The 26,840-nt window shown below is 41.3% G+C and overlaps 1 protein-coding gene across 1 annotated transcript in view; it reads right to left on the bottom strand.

Moving 5' to 3' along the window:
- The window catches only part of KLHL14 (kelch like family member 14), a gene marked incomplete at both ends in the record, with an annotated part of 56,274 nt that overhangs the window by 9,167 nt on the left and 20,267 nt on the right, over window positions 1-26,840 (bottom strand). The window contains 2 exons of the mRNA XM_084223042.1: window positions 802-880; window positions 5,361-5,450. Of these exons, the coding sequence (XP_084079168.1) occupies window positions 802-880; window positions 5,361-5,450 (169 nt within the window). The remainder of the gene's footprint in view (window positions 1-801; window positions 881-5,360; window positions 5,451-26,840) is intronic.

Genomic DNA, 26,840 nt, shown 5'->3' with positions numbered 1-26,840 from the left:
TTGAGGAAGACACTGTGAGATCTTTTGTACATGGGATCCATGAGAAGATTGGTGTTTAAGTGAAGGAAGGACACTGAATATTTTCTTCAAATAACATTGTAACTTTGGATCTTCTTCCTTTGAGATCCTTCTTATGAAACATGCACAATTCTGTTCAGGTTTATGGAATTTTTTCCTGTGAGGGTAGCATTTGGGATCCACAGTTAAATTTACGTCATCTTTTCAAGTCATTGCTCAAGTCCATATCCACCTTTGCTCTTTGGTACACAGCAAGATTAAAACATGAGCTACTCTAATATGCATTTACTGACAGCAACTTCACTCAAAGAGCACCTAGGATTAGGAGTCCTCTGACAAGTGGAGACATGTTCAGGAGAGCTTTTCATAGCTAGTGTGGTGAAACAGGATGGAGTCAACATGTGAAGGTTTCAGTTCCCTCTAAGATATCTGACTATAATTACTGCTTGTTTACTGCCAAACTCATCATGACACTTCAGTCAGGGAACATGACAGGACACTATGGAGACTTCAGGAAAATCCTTCAGACCGTACTCAGGCAACCAGTAATTGCATAAAGTCCACGGCTATTTTGCATGAGTTAGCACTGCAGGACTTGGCAACTGGAGTTCCACATTTGGAAAGTTTTAAAAATTAGGAAGCAAATGGGACACAACTGCATGCAGCAGTTTTATCTTTGTTTTCAATTCTTCCATAGGCCTCCTTACTCCCAGAACTAAGCCAAACCTCAGCTGCCCCTAGGATGAGAAAACAGAAATTGAAAAACACATAGCAGGTTTTTACCTCTCTTGCATGGGTGGAAGTTGTATCCAGCTGTTAAACCTGGGATCGTATCGGCTAACAAAGTTTGTACTGTGTTTCCCTGTAAAGATAGATTATTTTGACACTCAGCTGTTTGTTTCATGTATTTAACATCATGATTGTAATATAGATTACATATACTTCACAAGTTGACACCTTTTATGAAGGGTTCCCCCTTTTACAACAATGTATGATTACACTGTGTGTACAGTAATAATTCAACAAATGGGGCACTGCAAGGCTTGAATTAGCAGTCATAGCAGTAAAAGCAGATAGCGATTATTCTTGGTCTTTGTAATAAGATCTTGAAAATGTGTATTTAAATTTACTTACACAAGCTGTGGTATTTTCACAGCCACAATAAATCACAGCACTAAACAAAATTACTGCCCAAAGAGGGCATTCCCACAGTATTTTTATGACTAGAATTTTGTCAGGTAAAAATATTAAAGGGAGAACACGTTCTTTTCTTTCTCCTTACATCCTCTCTGTGTGGAACATAGCAAAAACCCATTGTGCAAATAACCAGGAGCTGCATAAGCCATCAGCATGGGGTATGCAGTGATTGCACTAGATAGTTTATTCTACCATGTACTTTCAGTGTAAGTTAGAAAGAATTACAGATGTGCATCGAAGGGGGAATACACTCTTAGGAGTTTTATTCCAACTCTGTTAGCTAAAATATGAAGCATGAGCAACATACACCAGCTAACTAGCTTCTCCCTGCTGTCAAGCCCAAGAACTGTGTTCATGTCTTCACGATATTAAGATTTCACCTTATTTTACATGCAGATTGACACCAAAGCAAGAAAACTGAAGCAAGAGAGTGCATGGCAATTTCCTGTAACACCTGAGACTTCAATAGATGAGCATTTTGAAAACAGAAACCTTTGTTTATGTATGTGTGACTAAAAAATTGAATTAGAGGCTTCACAGGCCAGCAGAATAACCTAACTGTGTATGTCACAGTTCTATAAATGGTCACTGGGCATTCTACAAGGTGAATATTTTTGCATCAGACAAGCCTCTGCAGGATTGGCACGCTTTGCCTGCTTCATTCCACACTTACTTCAGCATGTGTAAACAGACCATCAAGACAGTAGAGAAGAAAAACAATACAGCTAGAATTTATAGTCGTAATAATTTAAGTTCATGTTTTACAAGAAAACAGAGAAAGAAACCACACTGACCGCTTTGGAAGTAAACTGATTTCCTCGCCATGTTATAAGCATGTTCTATATGAGGAGGGTAGAGCAGAAGACTGATGAATAATGCAGCATTTCCCTTCAAATCCAGCATGGTGCCTAACGAGGAGCATGCTGAGTGCCACTCAAAGACATGACCATCTCAGCACCACCTCAAGACACAGGGTGAGATTCCCCTGCTGTAAGGGCTACTGGTCATTCTGCCACTGGGCTTAGTGAAGTGAGGCTTTGCTTTTGGTCCTTATCTGGATTCCTTTAGTCTACACGGACAATTTAGAAAAAGAGGCATTGAGGGCTATAGATTCAATAAGCAGCAAAAGAGTAACAACAAGCTTGAACAGGTTCTAGGTTTCACTGTCTAACCCATTTACTAATCTCTTTGTATTTCAAAAAGCAGGAATTCAGAATAATATAAATATTGATCCTAAGTTTAAAATTGTTTGGGTTTTTTTTTTTTAGGTTTTAAGGTTGCTGTATTAAACTACATCTTTCATAGTTACTGGGACTTCAGTGCTCATTAGTTATACAGCAGCTTATTCATTGTTGTCATACAGATCTATAATTTGGCTGCCTAACGTGTCATACACATACTCACTACAAACACCATGTTTGTAGAAGATTGTAAAGTGCAGGGTAGAAGAAGGGTTTAGCAAGCCTAAGACTGGGAGTGCAGGATACAAATCTGGGTCCTTCACAGGAAGAGAGATGAAATCAAACTAGAACAGTCACAGAGAAGAGCTACTATGGCAACAGGAAGAACAGAAAGTTTACCTTATGGCAGGAGACAAAGAACTTGGCCTGCTGCACCTAGAAATACAAAAGCTGAAAGGGGATAGGAGTGCTGCCTGTAATACTTTAGAGGAACAAATCTCCAGGAGGGGAAAAACTGTTAAACTAAAGGCCAGCCTTGGCATGAGAACAAGGTGATTTAGACAGTCAAAGAATACACTTTATTGGATATCAGAATAAGGCTCCTAGTCATTTAGAGCAATTGGATTCTGTAACAGCTTTCCTAGAGGAGTAGTAGGGGCTGGAAATCCAACTGCTTTTCCAAATGTAGTTTAGAAAATTTACAAAATGGGATTGTATTATACCTGTGACTACAGGAAAAGGACTTGGTGACCTACTTAATCTGCCTGATGTAACTGGTTTGACTGCAGTTCAAGTCCAAGTCTGGAGTTCAGTTTGAAAGAGAACTCTATCTATGCTTTGCTTTGCTCATCAGCCAGGAGATTGCACATCTTAGGATGCACCTGTTCTGTCAGAACGCAGAATTTGGGACAAGCAAACAAAATTCAGGATTAATAAATCAGGATGATGGCACAAAAGGAGGCAGATACTGTTCTCTGCTCTGCAGCCATGCTAGAAGGTGACGGGCTCTGAAGGTTATGAAGATTGGTCTTAAATCCATGCCTATGTTGTGCACCCTGCTTTCATCAGTGTTTACTCATGCAAGACCCCTTTTGTGACTGGAAAGGCATAGCATGCAAAAAAGTGAGAAAAAATGTCTCCCATACTTTCTGGGTTGTCAGGAAATCAGTGGAGCATGAAGGAGGTGTGAGCACTCCTTGGGGTCTACACAGTTTCTCAAGAACCAGATGGTCTGATGGCTAAAGCAACATCTTACCATTGCCACCATCTCTAAGATAATTCTTTACATTGGAAAAAACACCTGGAACAGTCTAATTTGAAGCAGAAGGTTTGTAAAGCCTTGGCAAGATGATTCCAGGTAGGTCCATCTGAAGTCCCTCCTATGCTCTAAGGGCAGACAAGGGCCTTTACATAAATTCAAGTGGGTATGTGCTAGCTGCCCATGTAGCTGCACATTTAGAGCAAAATGCTTTCAAGAAAGAATATGCCCAGCACAGGATGTACTTTATGACTTCAGGTCCACTTTCAGTGACCAGTAAGATCCATTTGATAAAGAGATCAGTACAGCAATGCTCATACCTTTTTTATTTCTATCTTCTCTATGGAAAAATCCCAGCACTGGTATTCACAAGTCAGGGAAATTGGAAGATGTCTTCAGCAACATCTTCAGCCCAGGAGCTGACCCAGATCTAGGCAATCTCAGGCCTTAGGTACTATTCATCTCACAAACAACTGTGTGTGACTCCTATCTCCGATGCAAGATATGTACCCCTTTCTACCATCTCTCCATCACCTTGCAAGTCAGTTTCCACATCTTTAAAATGTGAGTAATTATACTTCTTTTCCTTTACCCTTCATGTGACATGGCCATTTGATTACAAACTGTCTGGAACAAGGTCTGCCTGTCCATATGCCTACCACCAAATACAACAGGGGTCCTCACTGGATGGATGTGGCCAACGATCCTAAAAGAAATTGTCATTAGTGATACTGTGCTGTCTCCTGCTTCAAATAAAAGACATTCAACAATATTCAACAATAGAACTAAGGGGCCCTTCTCCTAAGGCATACAGTGATATTCTTAACTACATCAGAAACATGCTTATAGGGTGGCCCGGATTGTTTGTCTCAGGTTTTAGGGAGTGAACAGATGTAACAATTTCCTATAATTTGGTTTGGTGCAGATGCTGAAATGGGGCATTCACAATAAAATATATGCAGTATATGTAATTTCAGCTGGATCCTCTGGTGTTTTAAAGCAAAAATGTGTACCTGCAAGCTGTTTTATGGTTTCTCAGTCATAATTATCTCTGTTACACAGACTGCTACAACTACAACTCTTTCTTCATGTGCAAGCTTTTTAACAGTGTCTTGACAATTCTGTGAATTTTGCAAGGCATGGTATTCTCCTTTTGCTTTGCTCAGAAGCCTGTTAAATTGTTTAATTTCTCTTTGCGGTAAATTTATGAAGTAATCAAATGAAAGAAGGTAGCAGCAGATAATCTATATGAGAAGCTCTTGCACAAGACTGAAAAAAGGATCAGTTTAAGAATCTCAAAGTCTAGATAATTAACACATTAACAACTTGAGCTGCGAGTATCTTGTTTGACAATAGAAAAGAAGCATTCATCTACTGCAATTGCATTATTATATTATGACTGGAAGGAGCCTGGAAATGAAGGTTAAAATTCTTAACAGCTGCTGCCTGGTGCATGCACTTGAAAGAGTCTGTTCTGCTGCCTGTGGCATTTCTCAAGGGATGTGTGAGCTGATGAATGACAGAGATGCTAATGCTGAAGTACCAGATATTTATTACATCAATACCAAAGAGTAGCCTTTACTAGGTTCAACAATTAGGCTGAAGGTCCTCAAAATCCCTTGCTAATCACCACATCAGCTGACTTGACAGACAGGGAGGCACAGGAAGGCAGATGCTCCCTTTGCCTTTTAGTATTCTATACATACCATTAGGGTTCCACTGGTCTTCTCCTCCCAGCACGAACAAGAAGTTTTCCACTTCCACGACGCAGTGATGGGCACTGTTGTATGGCATAACTGCAAACAAAGCAAGAATTCCTTGTCAGCTCAGGACACTGATTTTATCAAATATTTCCTCTTTACCATCTGTACGAAATAATATTAGAATGTCACCCCAGGCATGTATGAACACTGACTTTAGCAGCAGACAAATCCACTTATTAGTAAACTTATGCAATTCAATGTTGCAAATAATTAAGGAAAAAATCAGGAATTCTGGTCCCTCAGTGCCCCTTCACCTGCCCCAGTACCATATATACTGATCTAAAAAGAATTTGTAAAAGGGGGTGAGGTTGCATGATATTTCCCTGAAAATAAGCAGATGCTAGGAATCCTAGTATGATAGAAAACATTAAAAAAACCTCAGCCATGCTTTGTTCTGCTGGTAATGTTTCCACAAGAAGAGTCAGTACGTTCAGTAGCTTTCTATTACACAGCAATGAACAAGCAGCATTTCCATACAGTTTTAAATTTTTAAATTAAGGTCCTGCTGATTTAATGCCTTTACCAAATGTATACGCTTAATTTCCTGTACAATGTCATTAGCAGCACAATCACACATCCTCTATTCATCTAATCAGGAAGCCCTTTGTTAACAAAGATCAAAACTGTGGCATTAGGTTTGCAATATCCCTTTTTTGGGGGGGAGGGGGAGAGGTATCATGATTACTATGGACCAGCTACAGATGCAAACATCTATTTCTTAATATTTACTTTTTCCACTGCAAATAGTAAAATGCAAAAAAAAGGATTACATATACAGGGCACACATATTACTGCAGTGTGCCATACCCACTTTAATGATATTATATACCCACTAATGATATTATATGGAAAATGTAAACTTATACAGCATTAGTTACTATACCACATAGAGTAGCTTTGGCCCAGTGGCACCAGTAGGAAAAATGATGTCCTTGTTCAGCTCATCATATGGGCACCTTAAATCTAGGTGAGGACAAATGGGGAGGTGATGTGCATGTACAGGCAGGGAACTTATTGCTTGACACGGATCAACAGAGCACTTAGGAAACCAGTGCAGTGGGAAATCAATATGACTCAGGGCCAGCTCTTACTTTGTGCTCTTTTGCCAATGCCAAAAAAAAAAAGAGAAAAAAAAAAAAAGAGGCAGCCTATCTCACACTTGGATTATTTTGGGTGATATATCTTTCATTTCATTTGTTTTATTATCCTTTATTTTTCTCAGAATGCAGTTGTGCAGTATAGCATATGCAAATAATAATAAGAAGAAATACGCACAGCTTTGCTATTTAGGACGCATTTTCTTAAAGATCAAGTGGGCTCATTTAAGCTTCTTACTGAAGTTTTTGCCTAGGCAATGATGAATAAATAAGGTATGTTTTTAGTTTCTAGTGAAGGTCGAATATCTTTTTCATAGCCTGTGCTCTTACAAGTCATGTAAGGGAAGCAGTTCTTAAATTAGGCAGCCAGGTACAGTGAAAGTTCATTAATTAAGGTTATTTGTTACTGATTCAATTTATATTAACTGGGAACTAATATTAGACCCTGCAAAAGATTTTATACTACCTAGAGATTCCTACAGCAGGATGAAAGAATGAAGTCCGTTTTTGCTATCTTTTGAGACACCATATCATCATTATCTCACTCTTTAGTCTTAGACATCTTCCTATTTTAAAATCTTCTCTCTCAAAACCACAGAGATTTTCTTGATTTTGTGGATGCTTGTAGTAAGCAAAGAATTTTGTCTCTCATGAGAAATCTGCTGCCTTTCTTAGATGTTTTCTGGGACCCTTCCTCTCAAGAAAAGACTCCCCAGGATCCCCAGGATCAGCTATAAGGGCTTCAAGTTTTAAGAAATACAGTGCTCCATTATGGTTTCCAATTAGGTCCAAGCTGCTGGTTGCACCCTCAACCTCTTCTATTGGTCAGTCTGGAGAGCTCCAGCATTTATAGGAAAAACTGTCTGTAGGCAGCACACATGCATATTTTTTCCATTGTATTTTCACTTTTGCAAAAATTTGTGTTTATTTATCCACCATATTGACACAAACATTATCAGCAGAGGAAGAAATTCTGCTTTAAGCTTTTCTGCTGTTAACATGCATATAGGGTATGCAATAAGACTCCCATAATTATTATGATAATTAAACCTTGAAAACTAATGGCTTAATCCTGGCTCCTACTGAAATTGATGGCAACATTCCCACTGATACAGGATCGGGCCCAAACAACCCAAACTATGGTCCATAACTCACAGGAAAGCTAAAAGGAAGCTTGCCTTAGAAAGAAGGGTAGTATTTGGTCTTCAGAAAGAAAGGTGACTGCAATAAAACACTGCAGACCTTTACTGTGACCTTTGTTTCTCTCAGAGCTTTGGGGAAAACTGTTCTTAGTCTCATGAATCTACCCATGGGACTGAAGGGAGCTGGCCAAAACAGGGAGAATGGAGCAACACTGTGGACATCTACGAGGGAAGGGACTTCAACTGAGAAATCAAGCACCTCACAGTCTTTCTCCTTGACCCCTTAGAACTGGGAGTTATACACAGAAATCAAAACTATGAGAATGAACAATTTTTTTTTCCTGTTATAAAATATCCCTTGAAAGCACAGAAAACTTGCACTAAAAACCATGATTCTTGTGAATATACACCCAGATAGGACCTAACTTCTCATGGACAACAGTCAAAATTACATGGCAACGGGCATGTTAAATTCAGTATCTGGTAGTAGCAATCTTCTCAAACTGACTGGGCTTGCCAGGGTGTAACAGGAAGAATTTGGCCCATCACACAGTCTGGCTGAGCTTTATATGTGTCTTTGTCTGCTCTTTGGCTTTAACAGTGTGAAAATCCCATCTTCTCATTTTTTTATCTCAACTCATTGGAACACCTGCCTGCCCCACAAAAAGGGTATTCGAAGAGAAGTTTGTACGCCACGCTCAAACACAGCCCTGCATGAGTTTTTAGCGTGTCAGTCAGTGAGTTAGAGGGAAAGGGTAAGGAGAAGCTAATCAGGATGAAATGAGATTAAAGGCTGTCTAATTTTACAGCAACTGTGATCCATCAGCCACTGTGAAAGTGACAGTGGAAATGAATGATGGAGACAGACAGGTGGGGCTGTACATTTCACTGATTTATCCTCAAATGCACTGGGCCTTATTTTATTGAGTGAACATGACCGCATTTATCATGACTGTCATCTAAACCCACTTCCCTCCATTTAAAAAGGTCACTTTACTAGGAGGGAGTAGGATAGAGGCACTTTCAAAACAGATTTAAAATTTAATAACACATGTTTATAAAACCCTGGGCAAAAATTCTTAACTTTATTAAAGACCGATTTAAAAAGAAGGCGAAAACACTATTAAAAGGAGGAGAAGATAAAAAAAGCCATGGTCATCTGAGAAACATGCCAAGGTGATAGGTGCCAGGAAAATATGTGAGATAGAGGGATATAAATAGAGCAGTTGCAATGGGCAGAAGCCATGTCTCCTAATTCCCTGCCCCTCACACACATCTCCCAAAGCTCAGGATGCCCATGCCTTCCTGCACCAAGAGCACAAACGAGTGCAAACAGCCCTGCTGAAGACAGCACTCCCACCAGCCTCCTTCCCATGCACTGATGTAGGATTGGTAGGAGACGCTTGGTAAGGTGGGAGGAAATTTCTCAGGTACAGATATGTAACATGCAAAGCTGTCCCAGTCAAAACCAAATGGAAGATTTGTACTTGAGAATGATCTGGAAGGCAGTGGAGTCCAAGACTGAAGTGGTGTTTGCTAAGAAAGACTTCAGTGCACAAACATCAGTGACATTGTGCAGGAGGTGACACTCAGTTGTTCTTCAGATACAGATGAGGAGGAAGACACAGCAGCACTGCATATTAGGATAGATATCCCAAGAAGAAATTCCTCACCTATGCCAAAGCTCAGCTAATAAACAGTACCACACAATGTTCTGGGACCTACTGTCAAAATCAGAGACTACAGGTTATAGCCAAATGCTCACAAAATTAAACACTCTCAACTATGAAGCCTGTGAGGTCAACCAGATGGAACGATGCTTCAAAGGCACCTCCATGATACACCTCATGCCCCTAACAAGCAACAATGTGTGCTCTGTCTTACCCAGTTTTGCTTAGTTTCTGCCAATTATTGCACATTTAGGAAACAGCATCTGGTTGTTCTCCACAAATTAATCAAAGGGTCATCAGTTCTTCCTCCTCCTTACACCTTTCCCCGTCTACTGTCGCTTCAACACTACCAGGGAAAAAGGGAAAACTAGAATAGCACTTCTCAAGACAGAAGGAGAATGAGCTCAGGTCCCAGGAGGTCTGAAATCTGTAATACAGGCTATACCAATTCCCCTGCTCTGCTAAAAACTCCTTCCAGAAATTCTACTTGATTCCTCTACTCAAAAAAAACCCCAACAACCTAAAACCCAAAACCAAAAAAAACACCCAAAAACCCAAACCCCCCAACCCCTAACCAACCAAAAAACCCCCAAAATCAAACCACAACAACAAAAAAAACCCAACACCACAGATTTTTCACTGCCCTGAAGCAGTCAGCTGCTTGAGATATAGGAGGTACTGTAAGGAAAGCCAAGAAATCTCTTCCTCAACTGCTGCACAGCTTGAGCATGGCCCCTTCAAGACTCAGTACACACCAAGAAGTCATGCTCAGCATCTCTAATGACCTGCACAGATGACGCAAGAGAGTCTTTCCAGAACAAAGATGTCATTATCAGAGGACATATGGATTCAATAATGACCTTCCACAATATTAACAGCCTGTCCTATTGACTACATAATATTCAACTACAGCTTCTTGAAAACTGATTATTTCCACAGCTCTGAAGAGGGCAGTGCAATGAGAGATGTCCCTTTCCAGCACAGAAGGCACCCACAGACCCACTTTAGGAGACTGATTTGCTCATGGCAGAGACACAATATTCATTTCATTCCCAACGCTATCAGCAAAATGCTGGGCAGACCACAGCTGGTCCAATTATCTCCTGTGAACAAAATACCAGATACTGTTCACCTTTCTGTGTTTCATACATCATTTGCAGAAAGACTATGCATTTATTACAGAATGTTACTTGTTATTTCTCACCAAGGAGGTTATATAAATAAACACTACGATTCCTCTGTGAATTGTTCTCTTCAATTGTTTGTTATTTAATAACTGTGGGGAAAGACTGACCACAACAAGTATGAAATTCTAGCCTTGGTGAACATGGTGGCAGTTTTGCATCAGATATTCTTCCACTGGTATTTTCTGCTCAAAAGATAATGAAAGAAAGTTAAGAGAATTATCAACATAGATGGAAAATAACCCTGTTAAGATTTCTGGCCAAACTGCATTCTATCACCTCAAATTCACGGAAATACATGCAAAATTCCAGCCTTGAGTCTGAGCTCAACTCATTGTGGGAAGGCTGGGACCATCCAACAGCAGTTACCATAAGCAGAAAGTCTTATGATGAAGCACTGTATCTCAAAGTCACCTTTGAGGGAATATAACTGATACAGTTCTGATCCAGCTGCCCCACTGAGAACATCATCAGCTCAGCTGGAAACCTCACCACCTCTTCCTTCCCATGCCAGCTTTGGGGTAACTTCATTCAAGCCATCACAAGTAGGATGGGCACAGAGCTGCTGAGTTCATCTAGGATACAGTCCATACTTCTACTGAGGCTACAGGATAACAAAAGCATCAAGAAAGAGTTATCTGAGCAGATCAATGTCCATTCATAACACAGGGAATGTTATTTCATGTCAATTACGGTATTTTTCATTGCGAAGATATTTCTTAACAATTTTTTTTTTCATTCAACTGTCAAGAGTTATTATTTTATACATTCAGCCAGGTTTTTTAACACCAGCCAGGTTTTTCCAGAGGTCAGGGAGTTCCTTGGTTTAGTTGTTTTACTGAGCTAAAATTTTCGTATGTGAGCATCTACAATAAGACACTCAAATTCATGCTGACACAACAGATCAGGCAAACATAACATCAGGAATAGCTGGCATGCTCAGCTCCTTCCTGAGATAAATAGTCTGAAGTTACAAGCAACCATTTGGATTTCATTTGAATAAAGCTGTCTACTTGGATCAACAGTGTTTAAATAAGGTAGATAAATACTGCATTCCCACCTTAAAAACTATATTCCTGTATTAAAAACGTGACACAATCTTCCCCATGAAGTGCACAGAAAACCTTTGCCCACTCTGCTGTGCTCCCCTGCTGCCTTCCCCATGGGAATGACTCTGTGCAGCTGAGCTGGTGATGCAGGTCTGAGAAGCTCACATAAGTGAATACACCAAAAATCTTGGCACAACTTGGAGCAGATGAGGTAATGCATGGTCCTGTGGAAAGGTCCAAAGTGACAATTTTTCTTGTTTTATCACTCCCAGCTTACTCACCTACCTGCTGAAGGTTGCCCCTCACCATCCAGACGCCCCACGGATTTCCAGAGAGCATTTATCAAGAGACACTTGTCCAGCACCATGAGTTATGCAATGCTACCCCAGTGATGGCTGCCCCCCAGTAGAATATCTTGTGTACCTACTCAGGCCTGGGTTTACAATCGCTGAAGTGGAGCCCAGCATGTATTCCTGGGAAATGACATCTCGTCACATCATAACAGTCTCATGATGTGACATTTTGCACAACAAAAGCTTCTCATGGACGAAATGATGAATAGTCCCTGATGGGAGAAAACCACTGCAGAGTTGCCAGAAAGCTCTGGAAAGAAATACTATGTTGTCCCAGCGGGGGCTTTCAGATTCTCCAAGATGTCAGCTCAAGGACATGCATTCCCTTCTCCAGCAGTGCCATGGGGCAGAACACTGTAACCAGGAGTGGTGTGTGAATGCCCCCCTGCTTGTGACCAGGTGTATTCATTTATGGCCCAATTCCTACCTGACCTTGAGATGCACACATCCTCCTGGTCTCCTCTGAAGGCAACCTTCCAGGCTCAGAACAATCAGAGCCCCTCTTTGTGTTTCCCTGGCTGGATCCTGTTGATGTTCCTTGGGGACCCATGTCTTTAAAGACATTCATCACACGGACCTGTATATTACTTGGCCCCTACCACCCCAAGTCTTCCACAATCTTCTCTCAGTCTCACTACCTCCTACTCTGCTCTCAGCCCTTGACTGACATACTATTTTAGGGTTATTTAGGGTTTTGTTTCTTCCCACTAACTCTCAAAGTCATTCCAGGGAAATAAAAATGTGATTTTCCATTTGGAAAACTCTACATGGAGGAAGGATATACCCATATTTCACCCTATAAAAAAAGCAGTTTTGATACACCTAAGTTCATTCATAACAGATGAAATGGAATTCACTGCTAAAATTCACTGCTACAGATTTTTCAAGTTTTCATTTTAAATACTTCAATATTTGTAAATGAAAGGTTTTGTTTATCATAAAGTCCAGCCTATACCTAAAGCACTAGACCTAAAGCAGAAGATGGTGGAAGGATCTGTCCAATGACTACCACCTGGAAAAAAAACTCTTCCTTTCCCAGAAGATATCTACTTCATATGGGTATCTGAAGAAAAGCCATCATGCCTAAGTTCCAGCATGCCCAATCACAGCATGCAGAAGCAGGACTGTCCACATAGTAGCTAGACAAAAACAAATACAGAAGGAAGCACAAGAGTTGAACCACATACATTAGGAAACACCAAAGACTGCTTTCTCCAACAGAAATAACACAGAAATGTTTCTCTCCTAGACCTCTCTCCACAGCTGAGCTCCTAAGGAAGGGAGAGACAGACCCACAGAAAATTTTCAAATTCAGAGCAGGAAATTACATAGGCAGCAAAACCACACACTTAGGTAAAATTTGCACAGATTTACTTTGTAAATCTACACACAGAAGACAAAATCAGTATGTATAGCTGAAAAAAAAATCCATTAATAGATGTGGACTAAATTTATGTTAATTTTCTTGTGCTTTGTATGAAAACAGTACTGTTTAATAGTCTTATTAAAAAAACAGTCGTGAAAAATGTGTTGTGATGCCTGCTCATAACAATCCCAAAACTCCACTCCATATAAGTACTCATACCGCTGTGTTTTCAAAAACCTTTTGTGGATTTAGGAACATCCAGTAGGACCAAAAACCACATTTCTCAAAACTGAATACCAGGCTGAGTATCATAGCACGAGTGGTTGCTATTTAAATTAAGAGGTGTCAAAATTCATGGGCTGAACCACATTCACACGGAATCACAAATAATTCACAAATCACACACTAGTGCATGGCCATGGGCTGCTGACAAGCATCATGAAAGGTCATGTTAATTCAAATCACTGGCCATGATTCAACACAGACAGCAGACTAAAGTAAAGCTGTTGTGATCAATCCCTAAGACTTAAAATATACCTAACTGTGTATTTTATAATATAATAATATATTTGAGTATCCTCAAGCAACTTGCATCTTTTGTTGAAGACATTTCTTTTGCAAAGAGAATTGTTCAGGAAGGTGTAATTTTCAGCTAGTTAGGTGAAGGAAAGCGAGGACTGAGACACAGAGTCTGTATGAACGAAATGGGACTCGCTGTGCTAGCAAACACGGCTTGGACTGAACTGAAGAAGGAATGAAACTGAAAAGGCCAGGGATGCATCAGGACAGGTCAGGGGGGCACAGCATAAGTACTGGGTCTGAAGGAAGAGACAGCAAAATCTGCAAACACAGCAACACATGCTGATCCAGAACTCTGAGTCCTGCAGTCTTCACATTCCTCTGCTCAGCACATTTGGGTGGAACCCAGTCATGTTCACATCCCCTGGCTCCCAGGAGAACCTTTCTGAAGGTCCAGTCCCATGCACACCAGAGGTCTGTGGAAACTGCCACTGCAAAAAACACTTCAGCCCCTTCTGGTCTCATGATCCATCATTCTTTGTGATGGCCTGTGCACACACGAAGTCAAGAAATAAACAATCGAGAAAACACATTATTTTTTAAGGTGCATTGAATTTAACCCTGATTTGTTCCCCACTAGGTTTCCCTGCCAGGACACACAAATTGGAGTGAGCAGGAGTGCGAGGCCACAAGAAGAAGTGAGGGACTGATGTATTAACAGCACCAGTTTGGATCAGCTTGTAATGGTTGTGAAACAACAACCTCAGCACATAATACCAAGCCACTGAAATGGGTTTAACCCAGGGCTGCTGTGGCCCTGTCCCTCTTACAGCTCAGGAAATCCAGAACCCCCCCAGTGAGTCCTTTCAAAGCAAGAACCTGCAGGAAAATGATCCTGAAAAGAAGAAAGTATATTTTCATCTCAGTTTAAGCTGTTTGTTTTCTACAGCTACCCATTTCTCCTATTCTGAGAACACTGATTTTTCTGCGCTTCATTTTCAGAGCCTGATTTGATGCCTGTGCCTGATACACAGGAGCACTCTGTGCCCACTGCTGTAACAGAAGTAAGTGGGAGAGGCCGTCTGCAAAGCATGGTTTGAGGGGGTCTTAAAATAGGCACTCCAAAATAAAAGATACCTTGTACTTTAATCACATTGCACCTCTGCTCCTCATCTGCAAAATGGGAACAATGACAGACCATGCTCCTCACAAAGAGGATGGTACAAAAATGAGTACAATCAATGTCCATGAAGCAGTTGGCCTCTGTTGTTCTGAAGTCTGTGAAGAAAACCTTGTGAAAAGATTCCATCTTCTGAAGAGTATTTCAGAAGCATGTGACAGACAGGATCTACTTGCTGAACACCAGAGGAGAAATGCTGTGAGCAGAAATTCAGCACAGTCCCTTCTGTGCACTGATGCGTGACAAAGAATAGTGTCTGATATCACTGGAGATTTTATCTCAGTGCTTATGCAAACAGGGGCCGAATTAAGGTTGCAGAGGCAGCTTAATTCTCACATTTCTTAACTCCAGAGGGCTTAGCATCGCCGTCTGTCTAACACTCTTTCCAAGCTGGGTGCGAGTCCCTCGTGTGCGCTTCACCCCAGCTCTGACAGACAGCTAACACCGGCCGGCTGCTTCAGCATCTCCGCATCACACACGTAGGTGTCGCGGAGTCCGAAGTCTACGAAGCCCATGGCCGGAGCTGTAGGAGCCCTCCTCCTCCTCCTCCTCCTCCTCCTGCTCCTGCTCCTGCTCTTCCTCCCGCCGCTGCCGCATTTCCTTCCCGCCGGCAGTGCGAGGCGAAGCCGCTAGATGGGGTGCGGTGTGCCCGGCTCCCCCCTCCCCGGGGAGAGGCGTTTCAATCATCTTCTGGCTTCAGGTTTTGCAGCCAACCAAAAAACAAAAGAGGTGAAACGCAGCACAAAAAAAGGCATAGCCAGCTTCCTCCCAAGCAGTTAACTTCTGCTTGTTCCTCGTGTTCGGCGTGAAAGGGAAGAAATCAAACGGAGTACACCAACCCCCGGGAATGAATGCTCGGTGCGCCGATCCTGGCGGATGCGGAGCCCCCGCTGCCTGCCATGGCACGGCAGGTGCTCAGGCTTTGGCACGGGTATCAGTCATACCTGCTTTGCCTCGTCTTGTCTCAGCTCCTCGAACCCAGACTGCGCAAGGATCAGTCAGCGATTTCCCTGGCAGTCCACACACATCTGCTTTTCTACTCCACGCGCCAGCCCCAGTGAAATACAGCAGGCACGGTTCCCGTCCCCACCAATACACCGCCAAATCTCTCTCCCTCTCTCTCTTAATAATGATCTGGAAGCTGGGTAAAAACAACATGCTTGCTTTAAGCAAAGAGCGTGCTTCCTCATTACAGGGGTAAGGAAGAGGAAAGAGGACGTGAGGCAACCGTGACTCAAAAAAAGATAACTACAAAATTAAAGGGGAAAAAAATCCTTTCCAAAAGAGTCAGTCCTTTCCAATGGGAAGACAGTGGTTTACTCAGTTAGTCCTCAACTGAACTGAATAATGGTGGCCAGCTCTCTTCTCATCTTCCCAAAGAACAATCTTTTGGAGAAGGTGTGATGAAGTTGAAGCATGTCTAGTCCATCCAGGAAGGAGAGAAGAGACTTGTATTTACCTGCATTGCCACCACTGCTGAATTATGCCTTCTCTCACTCTTCCCCAACAGCTTACAAGAAGAATTGTCCCTCTGAAAGCACCATCCATCCCAATAACAATATTTATATTTAACCTGTATATAAAATACAACCAAACACTCCTTCCCAACATCCAGCTTCTTCCAGCTTCTCACAAAAATACCAGATCCCCTGCACAGTAGTCTCTCATGACCTGGCCCTGCCTTGTCAGCTCCTACCGACTCCTTCTCCATGGCCAAGAGGAGAGCAAAAAGCTAGGATGATTTTGAAGTCAGCCTTTTCTTTTCCTTGTGTGGCATGAATGGGGAAAGTCCCCCTGCTCAGCAGAGGAAGGCTGCCTGAGAGCAGCTGGGGATGCTCCTAACACAGGGCAGCAATACAGGCAGGGGTAACCACACCCTCCGCTCTCCTCTTTGCCCCAGCAATGGAACTTGAATTTTGCAGTCTGCCACAGGCAATACTGCACAGACTGATTTCCCTGCAAGTGTCTCAAAAGCCACCTTGAAAGAGCCACATGCAGGGGTGTACCCAAGTGGGAGTGCAGCACTTGGATTTGGCAGGATTGCCCTTGAGTTGTGAACTGGGAGAGGAGCACAGGCAGACAGATGTGCGCCTGCCCAGCAGTGAGTCCTGTCACATACCCTGCAGGTGAAAACTCAATTTAACTTCCATTCCTGATGAATTTGGACCTTCACAAAGAGAAACAGATGTAAAAAATGTGGCAGAAAAAGCAACAAAGGAAGTAAAATAAGAAAGTGCATTTGAGCTGTTGTTTTTTTAATTCATTGCAAAAATGCTGATAAAATGTGCAGTGCATCACTCCTGGACATTAATGCAGACCGATCCTGTCTAAGGAGTTTGCAGTCTTTATAAAAATTAATAGACAGAAAATAATCCCAAGTGCAGTGCATTTGATCATATATATTAATATGGAGACTGCTGATCCACATCTGGCTAAAATAAATGTGTTTTTACACAAATTAGGTTACCACTGATACAAACACTTTTGGCTCATACTACGGAGCACGAACAGATGAACAACACTGTTGCTTTGGTGCAGCACTGTGCTTGAGGAAGTCACCCCTTATCAGCTGGGCTGTGGTAATTGTTCCTAGCCTTTTACAATTAGAAGAAGCCGATAGCTTAAACTACCTTAAGCACTGATTACATTGTTTAAATGAGCACATTTTACCTTACACTGGTAACCACTTAGGAACACGGCACTAGCAGGCATTGTGGCTCAACGACTGGATGCTACCTGGGGAAAAGCAGATCGACTGGATCTCTTGCAATCCTTTGGCCACAAGAGAATTACACCAGATCCAGACTCAATAAAATTCCACAGATGACAAACAAACAAGAATAGCAACCACCTGCAAAATGAGCTGATAAAAACAACTCTTTATGCCATCGTACCCTATTTATACACTACTAAAACTGAAATTTTGCACTGACTCTGCATATCCCAAGAAGCAGTAAAGAACATTTATTGCAGAAATAACTTTGTTAAAATTCTGTAGAGTCCTTAAAGCCAAACCTTAGCCATTAAGTCTGCAAAGACATCTCCACATGATCAGCTGTATGTAAGCTTTCAAATGGTAACTCCTCTGATTTATTTTAGTTTTGGATATAAAGTACTTTTTGGTGTTCTGCAATATGTGGACTATCTGACCAACTGCAAAGACGTGTTTGGGACACTTGCTGAGATCCATTTCACTGCGTCTTCACAAATAAATTCATTCCTATTGCAGCACCAGGGTGTAGAAACATAGTTTTGATAAAAATGAATACTAAGCAAGTTTACAAAATTTTTGCCTTCAAATCATATTACCATGAAGGCTTAGTTATTTGTTCTCTACTCTACAGTACAAGTGCTGATAATCCAAAACATTTTCAAAAATTACAAGCCACACCACTATATCCAAGACACTACATATGCTTGATGCCCCTTCAATTTACTCTCCTCAATTTGCTTTCAATTGTCTTTTAATTTTCAACCATAAGATCAAAACCTCCCATTTGAAAACAATCAGTTGAATCACACAGCTTTGTCTTAATATACTAAATGTGCAAGTTCAGAGATAAAGTTGTTGGCAACACAGCTAATGTAACTCTGCAGCAAGCTTCCTGAAGTAATCAGAATTAGGTACTCAGTTACGCTTTAGTTGGGCCCATGACAAAGGGCAGCGTTATTGTTGTGCTCTGAGGGGACAGTCCCAGGGTAGAACTGTGAGTACCAAAGTTGTTATGGTGTGGTGTAGTGATAACTGAACTAACCTCATGTTGCTGACCTAGCCCCAGCTGGTGTGCTCTCGAGTTCTCCTTTGTTTTAAAGGTCCCAGCTGGTCAAGGGCCCAAGCTCAGTAGGTACTGTATCCACCAGTGGCAGGAAAAAGTGCATTAAAAAAGCATATATAAATAATCAAAAATGGGTAAATTGAATATTTCTTCCCAGTTTTAGTATCTATCTGTGGGTTGCTCTATTGGATAACCACAAATCATTTACAAGTAGAACAGACATTAAATTCTGAATACATGAATTTGGTCCACACCATTCTCTTTGCTTACCTCTAATAGCCCAGACTCTCCTTTTCTTGTGTGGGTTTTTTTTTTTTCCTGCTACACTTGCCTGACATTTTTGCACCAGCATCTGGAGGCCACCCAAGAAGAATTCCAGCTGTGGAGTCACGAGCAGCTCTGGTACCTGCCCTCACTCTCCAACCCAACCAACGAAAACCACTCACTCCTCAACCCCACCTGCACCCTCTGTAGGGCTCCTGACACCCAAAACTGGTGTGTAATCATTCATTCCCCACTTTGGTGATACTTTTGCAGCCTTGCTTTTGTGAAGAGGAAGAGAATTCCCATCTCTGGCTTTGCACCCCTGGGCCACTCCTGCAGCCACTGAAGCCTAACCCTGCAGCACCCTGCAAAACCTCTGAACCTCAGAGGAAACACAGAGCCCTCAGGAACATTTTCTGCATACTGCTAGAAGATAATTAGGGACTTCAGAAGAAAAGGTAAAAAAACATGGGGTCAAGATGTAGCTTCATTCCCACTGAACAGCACTGCTTTGTGAAGCCAGAACACTTTTCGCTCCATTATTTTCTCTGATGACAATGAATTATTTTCCAATACTGAAAGTTTCAAATGAAAGCCTTGAAGTGCAACTTCTTCAGGTGGGCTTTACCTGGGGGGAACTCCTTTCCATGGAAGTCTTGGCTCTCTGAGGAAAAGCCAGGCTGCTAAAATAAAGCTGCTGGAGTGAAGCCAAATCATGGCTTCAGGAAAACGGATGCCATGTCAGGGCTTTATTGACGTTGTAAATCTTTGCAGTTAAGAAAAATCAAATTTCTGAGTGCTGAAGTGATCATTTCTTGGAGCAGTGCTAGAGACAGCACAGGAGCTGACAAAAAAAAAAAAGGACAGTGGCTCCAATCTTGCTGGTGCAGAAAACCCCTAAAACATCCTGCACATTAACAGGACTTAAGCTGGAGGCTTGAGTATTGGATAAACCCTTACATGGGACAATCTCTGCCCTGAACATGTCTCTCTTTCCTGGAGCTGAAGTTAATGGGAGCCAGTAAATGACCAGCTGATTCCATCAATGGTGATTCTGCTGAATAAAACAAAGTTTAAACGAGCTGGTGTGGACATTAGTGGTAATGCAGCTGGGAGACAAGGGCTGCAGGGACACTAGCCAGAAGGCTGGGATTTGGACACCACAGATCATCCAGCTTTGTGCTACTGGCTGCCATGGTACTTAAAATAATTGCAGTCCTCTGGAGGGAGTCTATAGATAAACTCTGTCCTATGTTAATGCACCATCATATAGAGCTGTTTACAGGCAGTACTTAGTAAAGTACTTAAGCATGTATTTAAACAGGCTGCTGAACATCAGTGTGATTAATACTTTGCTGAATTAGAGATATAATATGAATACATTTTTCTGCTGTTGCAGTTTTTCATTATATACACTTATAAACTGGACATAAGGATTTTCTTTCAGTTTTGTATCCAGCAAATGAGTTAATTTGGGAGTCAAATTCTGCCTTAGTTATGCCTGCACAATGCCTTTCATATGCATGAGGACAGGAGACTTCTTTTTAATTGGACTTATTTTTTGTTAGTCTATAATCAAGGAAAAAAACCAAATCTGGTTCTTTCTTTCTGATCCTGCAGCTCTTTGACATTCCTTTCATGTCACTCAATCAGAAAAGTATCTTTTACATATGGTATGTACCTTGGTTAAAGCCGTGCACACACAGCAGCTGCAATTCTTGACCAGCAAGCAAGCAGCTGCTGCTGAGTACAGATTGGAGCCACACACTTTGTTATTCTGCATGTAAAACTGGGTGGGGGGGAGGGAGGAGAAGAGAAGAAACATGGCTCATACATCACTCATCATGGTAATTCTATTTAAATATATTTTAATGATTTCTAACAACATAATTTGCCAAGCCTCCCCACCTCAAAGTGGTGGAAGCACATTGCTCTCAATTTTTCCTTTGCTGCTTAGCCTAGGAGGAACATTTACCATCTTCTATAAGTCCTGGAGTCAAACCTTTTTTTCAGTCTGCATATATACATGTATATGTGTTTTGAAATTACTGAAAAATAATTGCAGTCCTCTAGAGAGAGTCTGTAGATAAACTCTTTTGCCATCTTGTAGTAAGTTTTGGAGTCAAACCTTTTTTTCAATCCACACACACACACACACACATATATATATATATATGTATGTGTTTTGTAAGAAATGTAAAAGATACTTTTCTGATGGAAGTGACATGAAAGGAATGTCAAAGAGGTGCAGGATCAGAAAGAAAGAACCAGATTTGTTTTTTTTTTAATTGATTATACACTTACAAATATATATATAGATAAATATATTACACACACATATACATACATATATATACACACATATACATACATATATATGTATATATATATGTATGTATATGTGTGTGTATATATATATATATATAAAATAATCAGAACTGATATACAGTAATTTCATCACTGCAGAACCATCACTTGCATTTACTTGCAGTTTCTGCTCACAAGGAAACAAGCTTGATTTAATAGTTTTAGCCACAGCCATCTCAAGAGTTGAAGACTTCCAAATTAAAGCTAAATAGTGTGCATTAAATACATTATCTACTTGTAATAAAAGGGGAATTTTTAAGATGATTCAGTCACAGATAATTTGTTGCTGCAAACGACAGGCTCGCATCAGCCACTGGCCGCTCGGAGTGTTTGCTGAGCCCAGGGAATGCTCGGGTAGCTTACCCACTCCATAGAAAACAGATGTTTGCACTGTGGAAAAGATTCCCATTCCCTTTCATGGCCTTGAGGATCCTGAGTGGGATCTCTCATGCCAAACAGCCGGGGTGCTGGGCTTGCTCACCCACCGGAGCCCTCACATGCAGGTTAGTCCGGGGCACTGCAGCAGGAAACCAGCCACCATTCCGTGCCAAAATCACAACCCCGTTTATTTCTCACTCAGCCCCCAAGAAGCCATCAGATTAATTCTCCAGAGCAGCTCTGGAGGGGCTCAAAGGCACCCCTTTTTTACAGCCTGGGGTGATCTATTCACAAGCAGAGGCAGCACAGCTGTGGGGCTGCCTTTGTTTCTCTTGCCTGGCAAATACCAGAAGAGACCACTTGTCTAGACTGATGGGAAGGCATATGTTAAAGCAATTAATTCATTTGCCCTAAAAGATTGAGGCCAGGCCAGGATTTGTCCCTTTCCCAGTGCTCAGTCTGATTGTAAGCAATGGGACTTCCACCATTTCCCATGGGAGATTATTCCACAACCTAATAGATCTCAATGTCAGGAAGTTTTTTCCTGATATTCAGCCATAATTCATATCCATGAATTATGAGCTACTGTCGACATCACATCCATTGAGGCATTCCTAGAGCCTGCTTCATTTAAAATTATATGCTCTAGTTATGCAGGGTTTCTGTGTACTAGGGCAAAATGCTTTTTCTGCAGGTTAATTCATTACTATTCAATTTGTTAACACTTTTTTTCTCGGTGTGAACAGTCATTCTGCAGTTGCATACCCTGTATAGTAGCACAATCCCCATTTGGGAGCAGAATCACAATATATAAATATGACAAAACAACATACCAAAACCCATCCCTGTAAAGACATATTAGTCTGTTCCTGCAGATACTCCAGCATTCAGTTAAATCAAAGCAGTAGCTCATACAACACCTGGTATGAGACAGAAAGCTCAGAGAAAACCTTTCTCAAGTATGTAATAAATTTTATTTCTGTCTTAAAAAGGGGGAAGGTAGGGGAGTAGGGGGGGCAGTAGTGAAGGGGAAAGGAATGGGAAGGGAAGGGAGAAAGGAACTTAAGCTGTGAGAAAATAGAGGAAAATTGAAAAGAGGATGACTTCCTATAAACAATGAGCCTCTACAACACAGTAAGAACACACAACAGCAAATAAAGTCGAGGATGCAAAATTTTCACTTCTTACCACTAAAGCACTTAGAAAAATGGAGAAAGCTAAGGCAGGCTTCAAAAATCTGTATTGCAAATAATGGTGTACAAAACACTTCTGAGAAAGAAACTGCCTTTTAATAACATTTGAGAGGAGAAAATTCATAAAATGCACCAATCGCTCAAAGAAATCAGAGGATTTCAGTTAGAGTTTTTCATTGCTACATTTTTACCAGCTAGAAGAGTTCTGCCATCCTGTTTTCAACCCATTTTACATAAATGCCACATTAGCCACTGGAAAAGGGAACGCTTTCCAAAGACTCTAGAAACACACCTGAGTTCATTTTCATCTCCATGCGTGCCTAGCTCCCATTAGTGCTACATAAATCCCAGAGAAAGTTGGTAAGAATAAATACACAAACTTTACCTGGAATTAACGAAAAACCAGAAAGCAAGGAGCACTGAATTTGAACAGTGGCATATAATTTTGTGTCAAAGTTATTCCAGATGGTTGATTTTTTTAGAGACAGTGGCCATATAGTATTGTGGGACCTACACAAACAGGTCTGGTGAGAACATATTGGTGATGTAGAATGATGTGACTTTATTGAAATCTAGCCAGGTGGGACACTTGCTTTGAACAGAAGACAGGACAAGGCTGCTCCCAGTTCCTACTGGACCAGGTGTGTGTACATAGCTGACAGACAATGCCCCTAGGCTGAGATGGACTCAAAATGCTGCAGAGCCTCTAGGGCAGCATTAAGCCCACGTATCTATGTTCTGTTAAACACCTGGTGAAGTCATAGTAACTTGTCATTTGTAGCTAGGCAGTTTCTGGTTTGCAGTTAGCCTTGCAAAGCTTGACAAAACTTTGTTTGGTGGAGCTGTGAAGAACCCCTTGTGACATATATGAAGAACTCACAAGCTAAAAAATTGTGCTCTAACTGCAACCCTCTTCCACAAGAGATGCTGGGAAGACAAGGGACATTCTGATGTGACTATGGCTTTGCCAAAACATTTGAAATATTTTTTTCATTTTGCCTTGGGACTAAGCAGTAAAAGTTGCTGCAAAATGGAACTGTCATCCTCAAGCCATCTGTAAAGATATGTAACTCAAGTTGAAAGATGACTTGGAAAAAGGTAAGCTCTGTGATCCAGGAAGAAGGCTTTGAGTCAAAGGTTCTGATGCCCTTGCAAGGATGTAGCAAGGAGTGGCATCTCCAGGAGCCAGCACCTTTCTTTGTAAGATGTCCCCACAGCAGCCTGACATCAGCATCTGCTGTGAAAATGTCACTGATCATGGGGTAACTCACCTGTCTTACACCTGCTGCCTTCTCACTCAGCTCTCCCCTGCCTCAGTGCCCTCCCTCAGCACTCAGCATTTTGGAAGGGGGTTGTGCCCTGTTCTCACATCCCACTCAGGTTTTCAACCACAAAGGGTCCTGGCTGAGCACAGACAGGGAACAGGACATTCAGGTAACACTTATAGACTGTCCCTGGAAGTAACTGTTTGCCAATGGCATTTTTGAGGATGAAGATGAGTAGGTAGCTTCAGGCATCTTTGTATATGCAAGAGGAAATGAACAGCCTGGTTTCCAGACAGGTGGGTGTTCACAAGTTCATAACAAAAGACAGAGAGTAGCCGAGAGAAGCTGAAAGACTGTTGAGAGGTTTAGCACAAACAGACTGAATGCAGTGAAAAGACTTGTTTCCAAGATACACCACAGCAAGATGTGTAGGCACTAGGAACACAGGAATAGAAAGCTATCCAGAATTGACAACACACCACATTTACAAGTAAGGCACAGGGAACAGAAGAAACAATCAAGTAACACTTGTGTAAATGGAGAAGCTGACAACATTGTAATCAAAAACAAAAACGTGCTGAAAGAGGGCTGACATTTCTTGAAAGTTATCTCAAATGGCAGCACAGAAGAAAATAATATTTAACACATAAATAAAGCAATCATTGTGAGAACCTGCTATGTTTTACTCATTCTCAGACTTCTGTCGTGCTCTTAGACACGCAGGCGTGCGCCATTAATGGCACTTGCACAGCTGAACTCCCACGCATCATCCTCAGAATGGGAGTTGTGGTTATGTCTCTGCTATGTCACATGTAGAAAAATACTCTTCAGTGTATTTCTGTTCCTCACTTCTATATTCTTACTTCCCTGTAGGTGTAAAACGTGGTTTATTGGCAGTGTGTATGACCACCTTGAATTAATCTCCTAAATCCAGGCTTAAAGCTGGATAGTCATACCAACAGCCAGGTTTTCTGTCTGTGAATCTTTCTTCCTTTGTCACCACATTTTACTGCTTCTGAACCTTTTAAAACAGTCTAAGAATGAAAAATGTAGATGGAATTTATGTTTTAAAATCAGCTTTCAGTGCAATCCATGTGTTTCTTTAAGAAAGATGCATATAAGCATGTGCATATGTGTACATGTACAACTTCTACATACATCTACCACATTTACTAAACCTGTCTAACATAAAGACTACTGGCTTAGCAATATGCTAATGCTTGCTCAAGCTTTTCAATGCAGTGCTGAAACCATCCTTGACACAGCACTGAAGCAGAAGCTGCAGCATCCCCAACTGCTGGATAAATGGAGTAAGAGAGATGAAATTTATCAGGGCTGCCAAGAAGTGCTCATCAAGACACATTTTTTGACTAACATAAGCGTGCACTATTCTCACAACTACAAAAAAAAAAAAAAGGAGGGGGAGGAAGAAGTTAGAACAAGCATTTATCAAGACAACCTGTCCATGTGATTTCATACATTTTTTGCAAACATCACTTCCTTTATTCAGTTACCAACTGTTTTGGGGTAAATTGAAGGAGAAAACCTTTGCTTCTAATATCATTCTTCAAAAAAGTAAAGGCTTTACAGTGATTGAATGTATTTACTTGAAAGACACCACATTTCCAAAGGCACAATGTGTGCTAGGCATCTAGTAGTACTCAAGCTGACACTTAAGCCTTTGAAAATTTCTTCCAAGAACCCCTGATGTGAGCTATAATCATACTGTTTGTCTTATAAGTAGCCAACCTAGAAAATGGAAAACTGGATAAAACACTCCAACACATGAAGGATTGAGAAGTTCTGAGAGATTCCAAAGACATTTCAGAAAAGGAGGAACATGAGTTTTTTTATTAATTTCCTCAGGTAAGGCAAAGTATCATTCAGTATAGGAAAGGCTGATACAACTGAGCACCACAGAACTGCCAAAGAAAACATGGAAGAAAGAAATATGACCTATTCCAGCAGAAACAATGCAGGCTGGGGACTGGAGTGACCTGGGTTCTCTATTGCTGACTTTGAAGTAAACCATTCTACCTTCCTTTCACTTGACTTCCCTTTGGATAAAGTACATAAATAATGATGTTCAAAGGGTTTTGAGAACCATCAGTATGGCTAAATGCTGGCTGATGTGCAAAAATGTTGTTACTGAATATGGAGGACTGCTGCACTGTCACAGAACATATTCAAGGGAAATTTAAAAAGTCAAAATGACAAAAATAACATATATTGTATTCAGATTAGACTACCTGCAGGGGACTGCTCCATGTAAAAATGAAAGCACAGCCAGCCTGGGGAAGGAAGGAAAAGATGGACTGCCTTTATCAGAGCATCAAGGATGGAAAGGTTTCTGACTGCTCATTATGATCAGGGAATCAGATGAAGATGACAACGCTTTAACATTGTGTGATTGCTGCTGGCAGGAAGGAGAGGGATTGGGAAGGAAATCAAGGTGCCTGCTTCATTGTTTGGCTTTACACATGGACCAAACACAGCTGACTTAAACATACCTAGCAAAGGGCAGGAAGGCCAAGACAAACAGAAAAAAAAGACTAAGGGATAACTAGGAGAAGAAGAAACCTGAAAATAGATGCTGATCATCCTGACTAAATTCTCTAAT

The sequence above is a fragment of the Fringilla coelebs genome (assembly GCF_963513975.1).
Source record: "Fringilla coelebs genome assembly, chromosome: 1".
Classification (NCBI taxonomy): domain Eukaryota; kingdom Metazoa; phylum Chordata; class Aves; order Passeriformes; family Fringillidae; genus Fringilla; species Fringilla coelebs.
The sequence above is the reverse complement of the archived record's forward strand: the minus strand, read 5'-3'. Positions and strand labels throughout refer to the sequence as shown.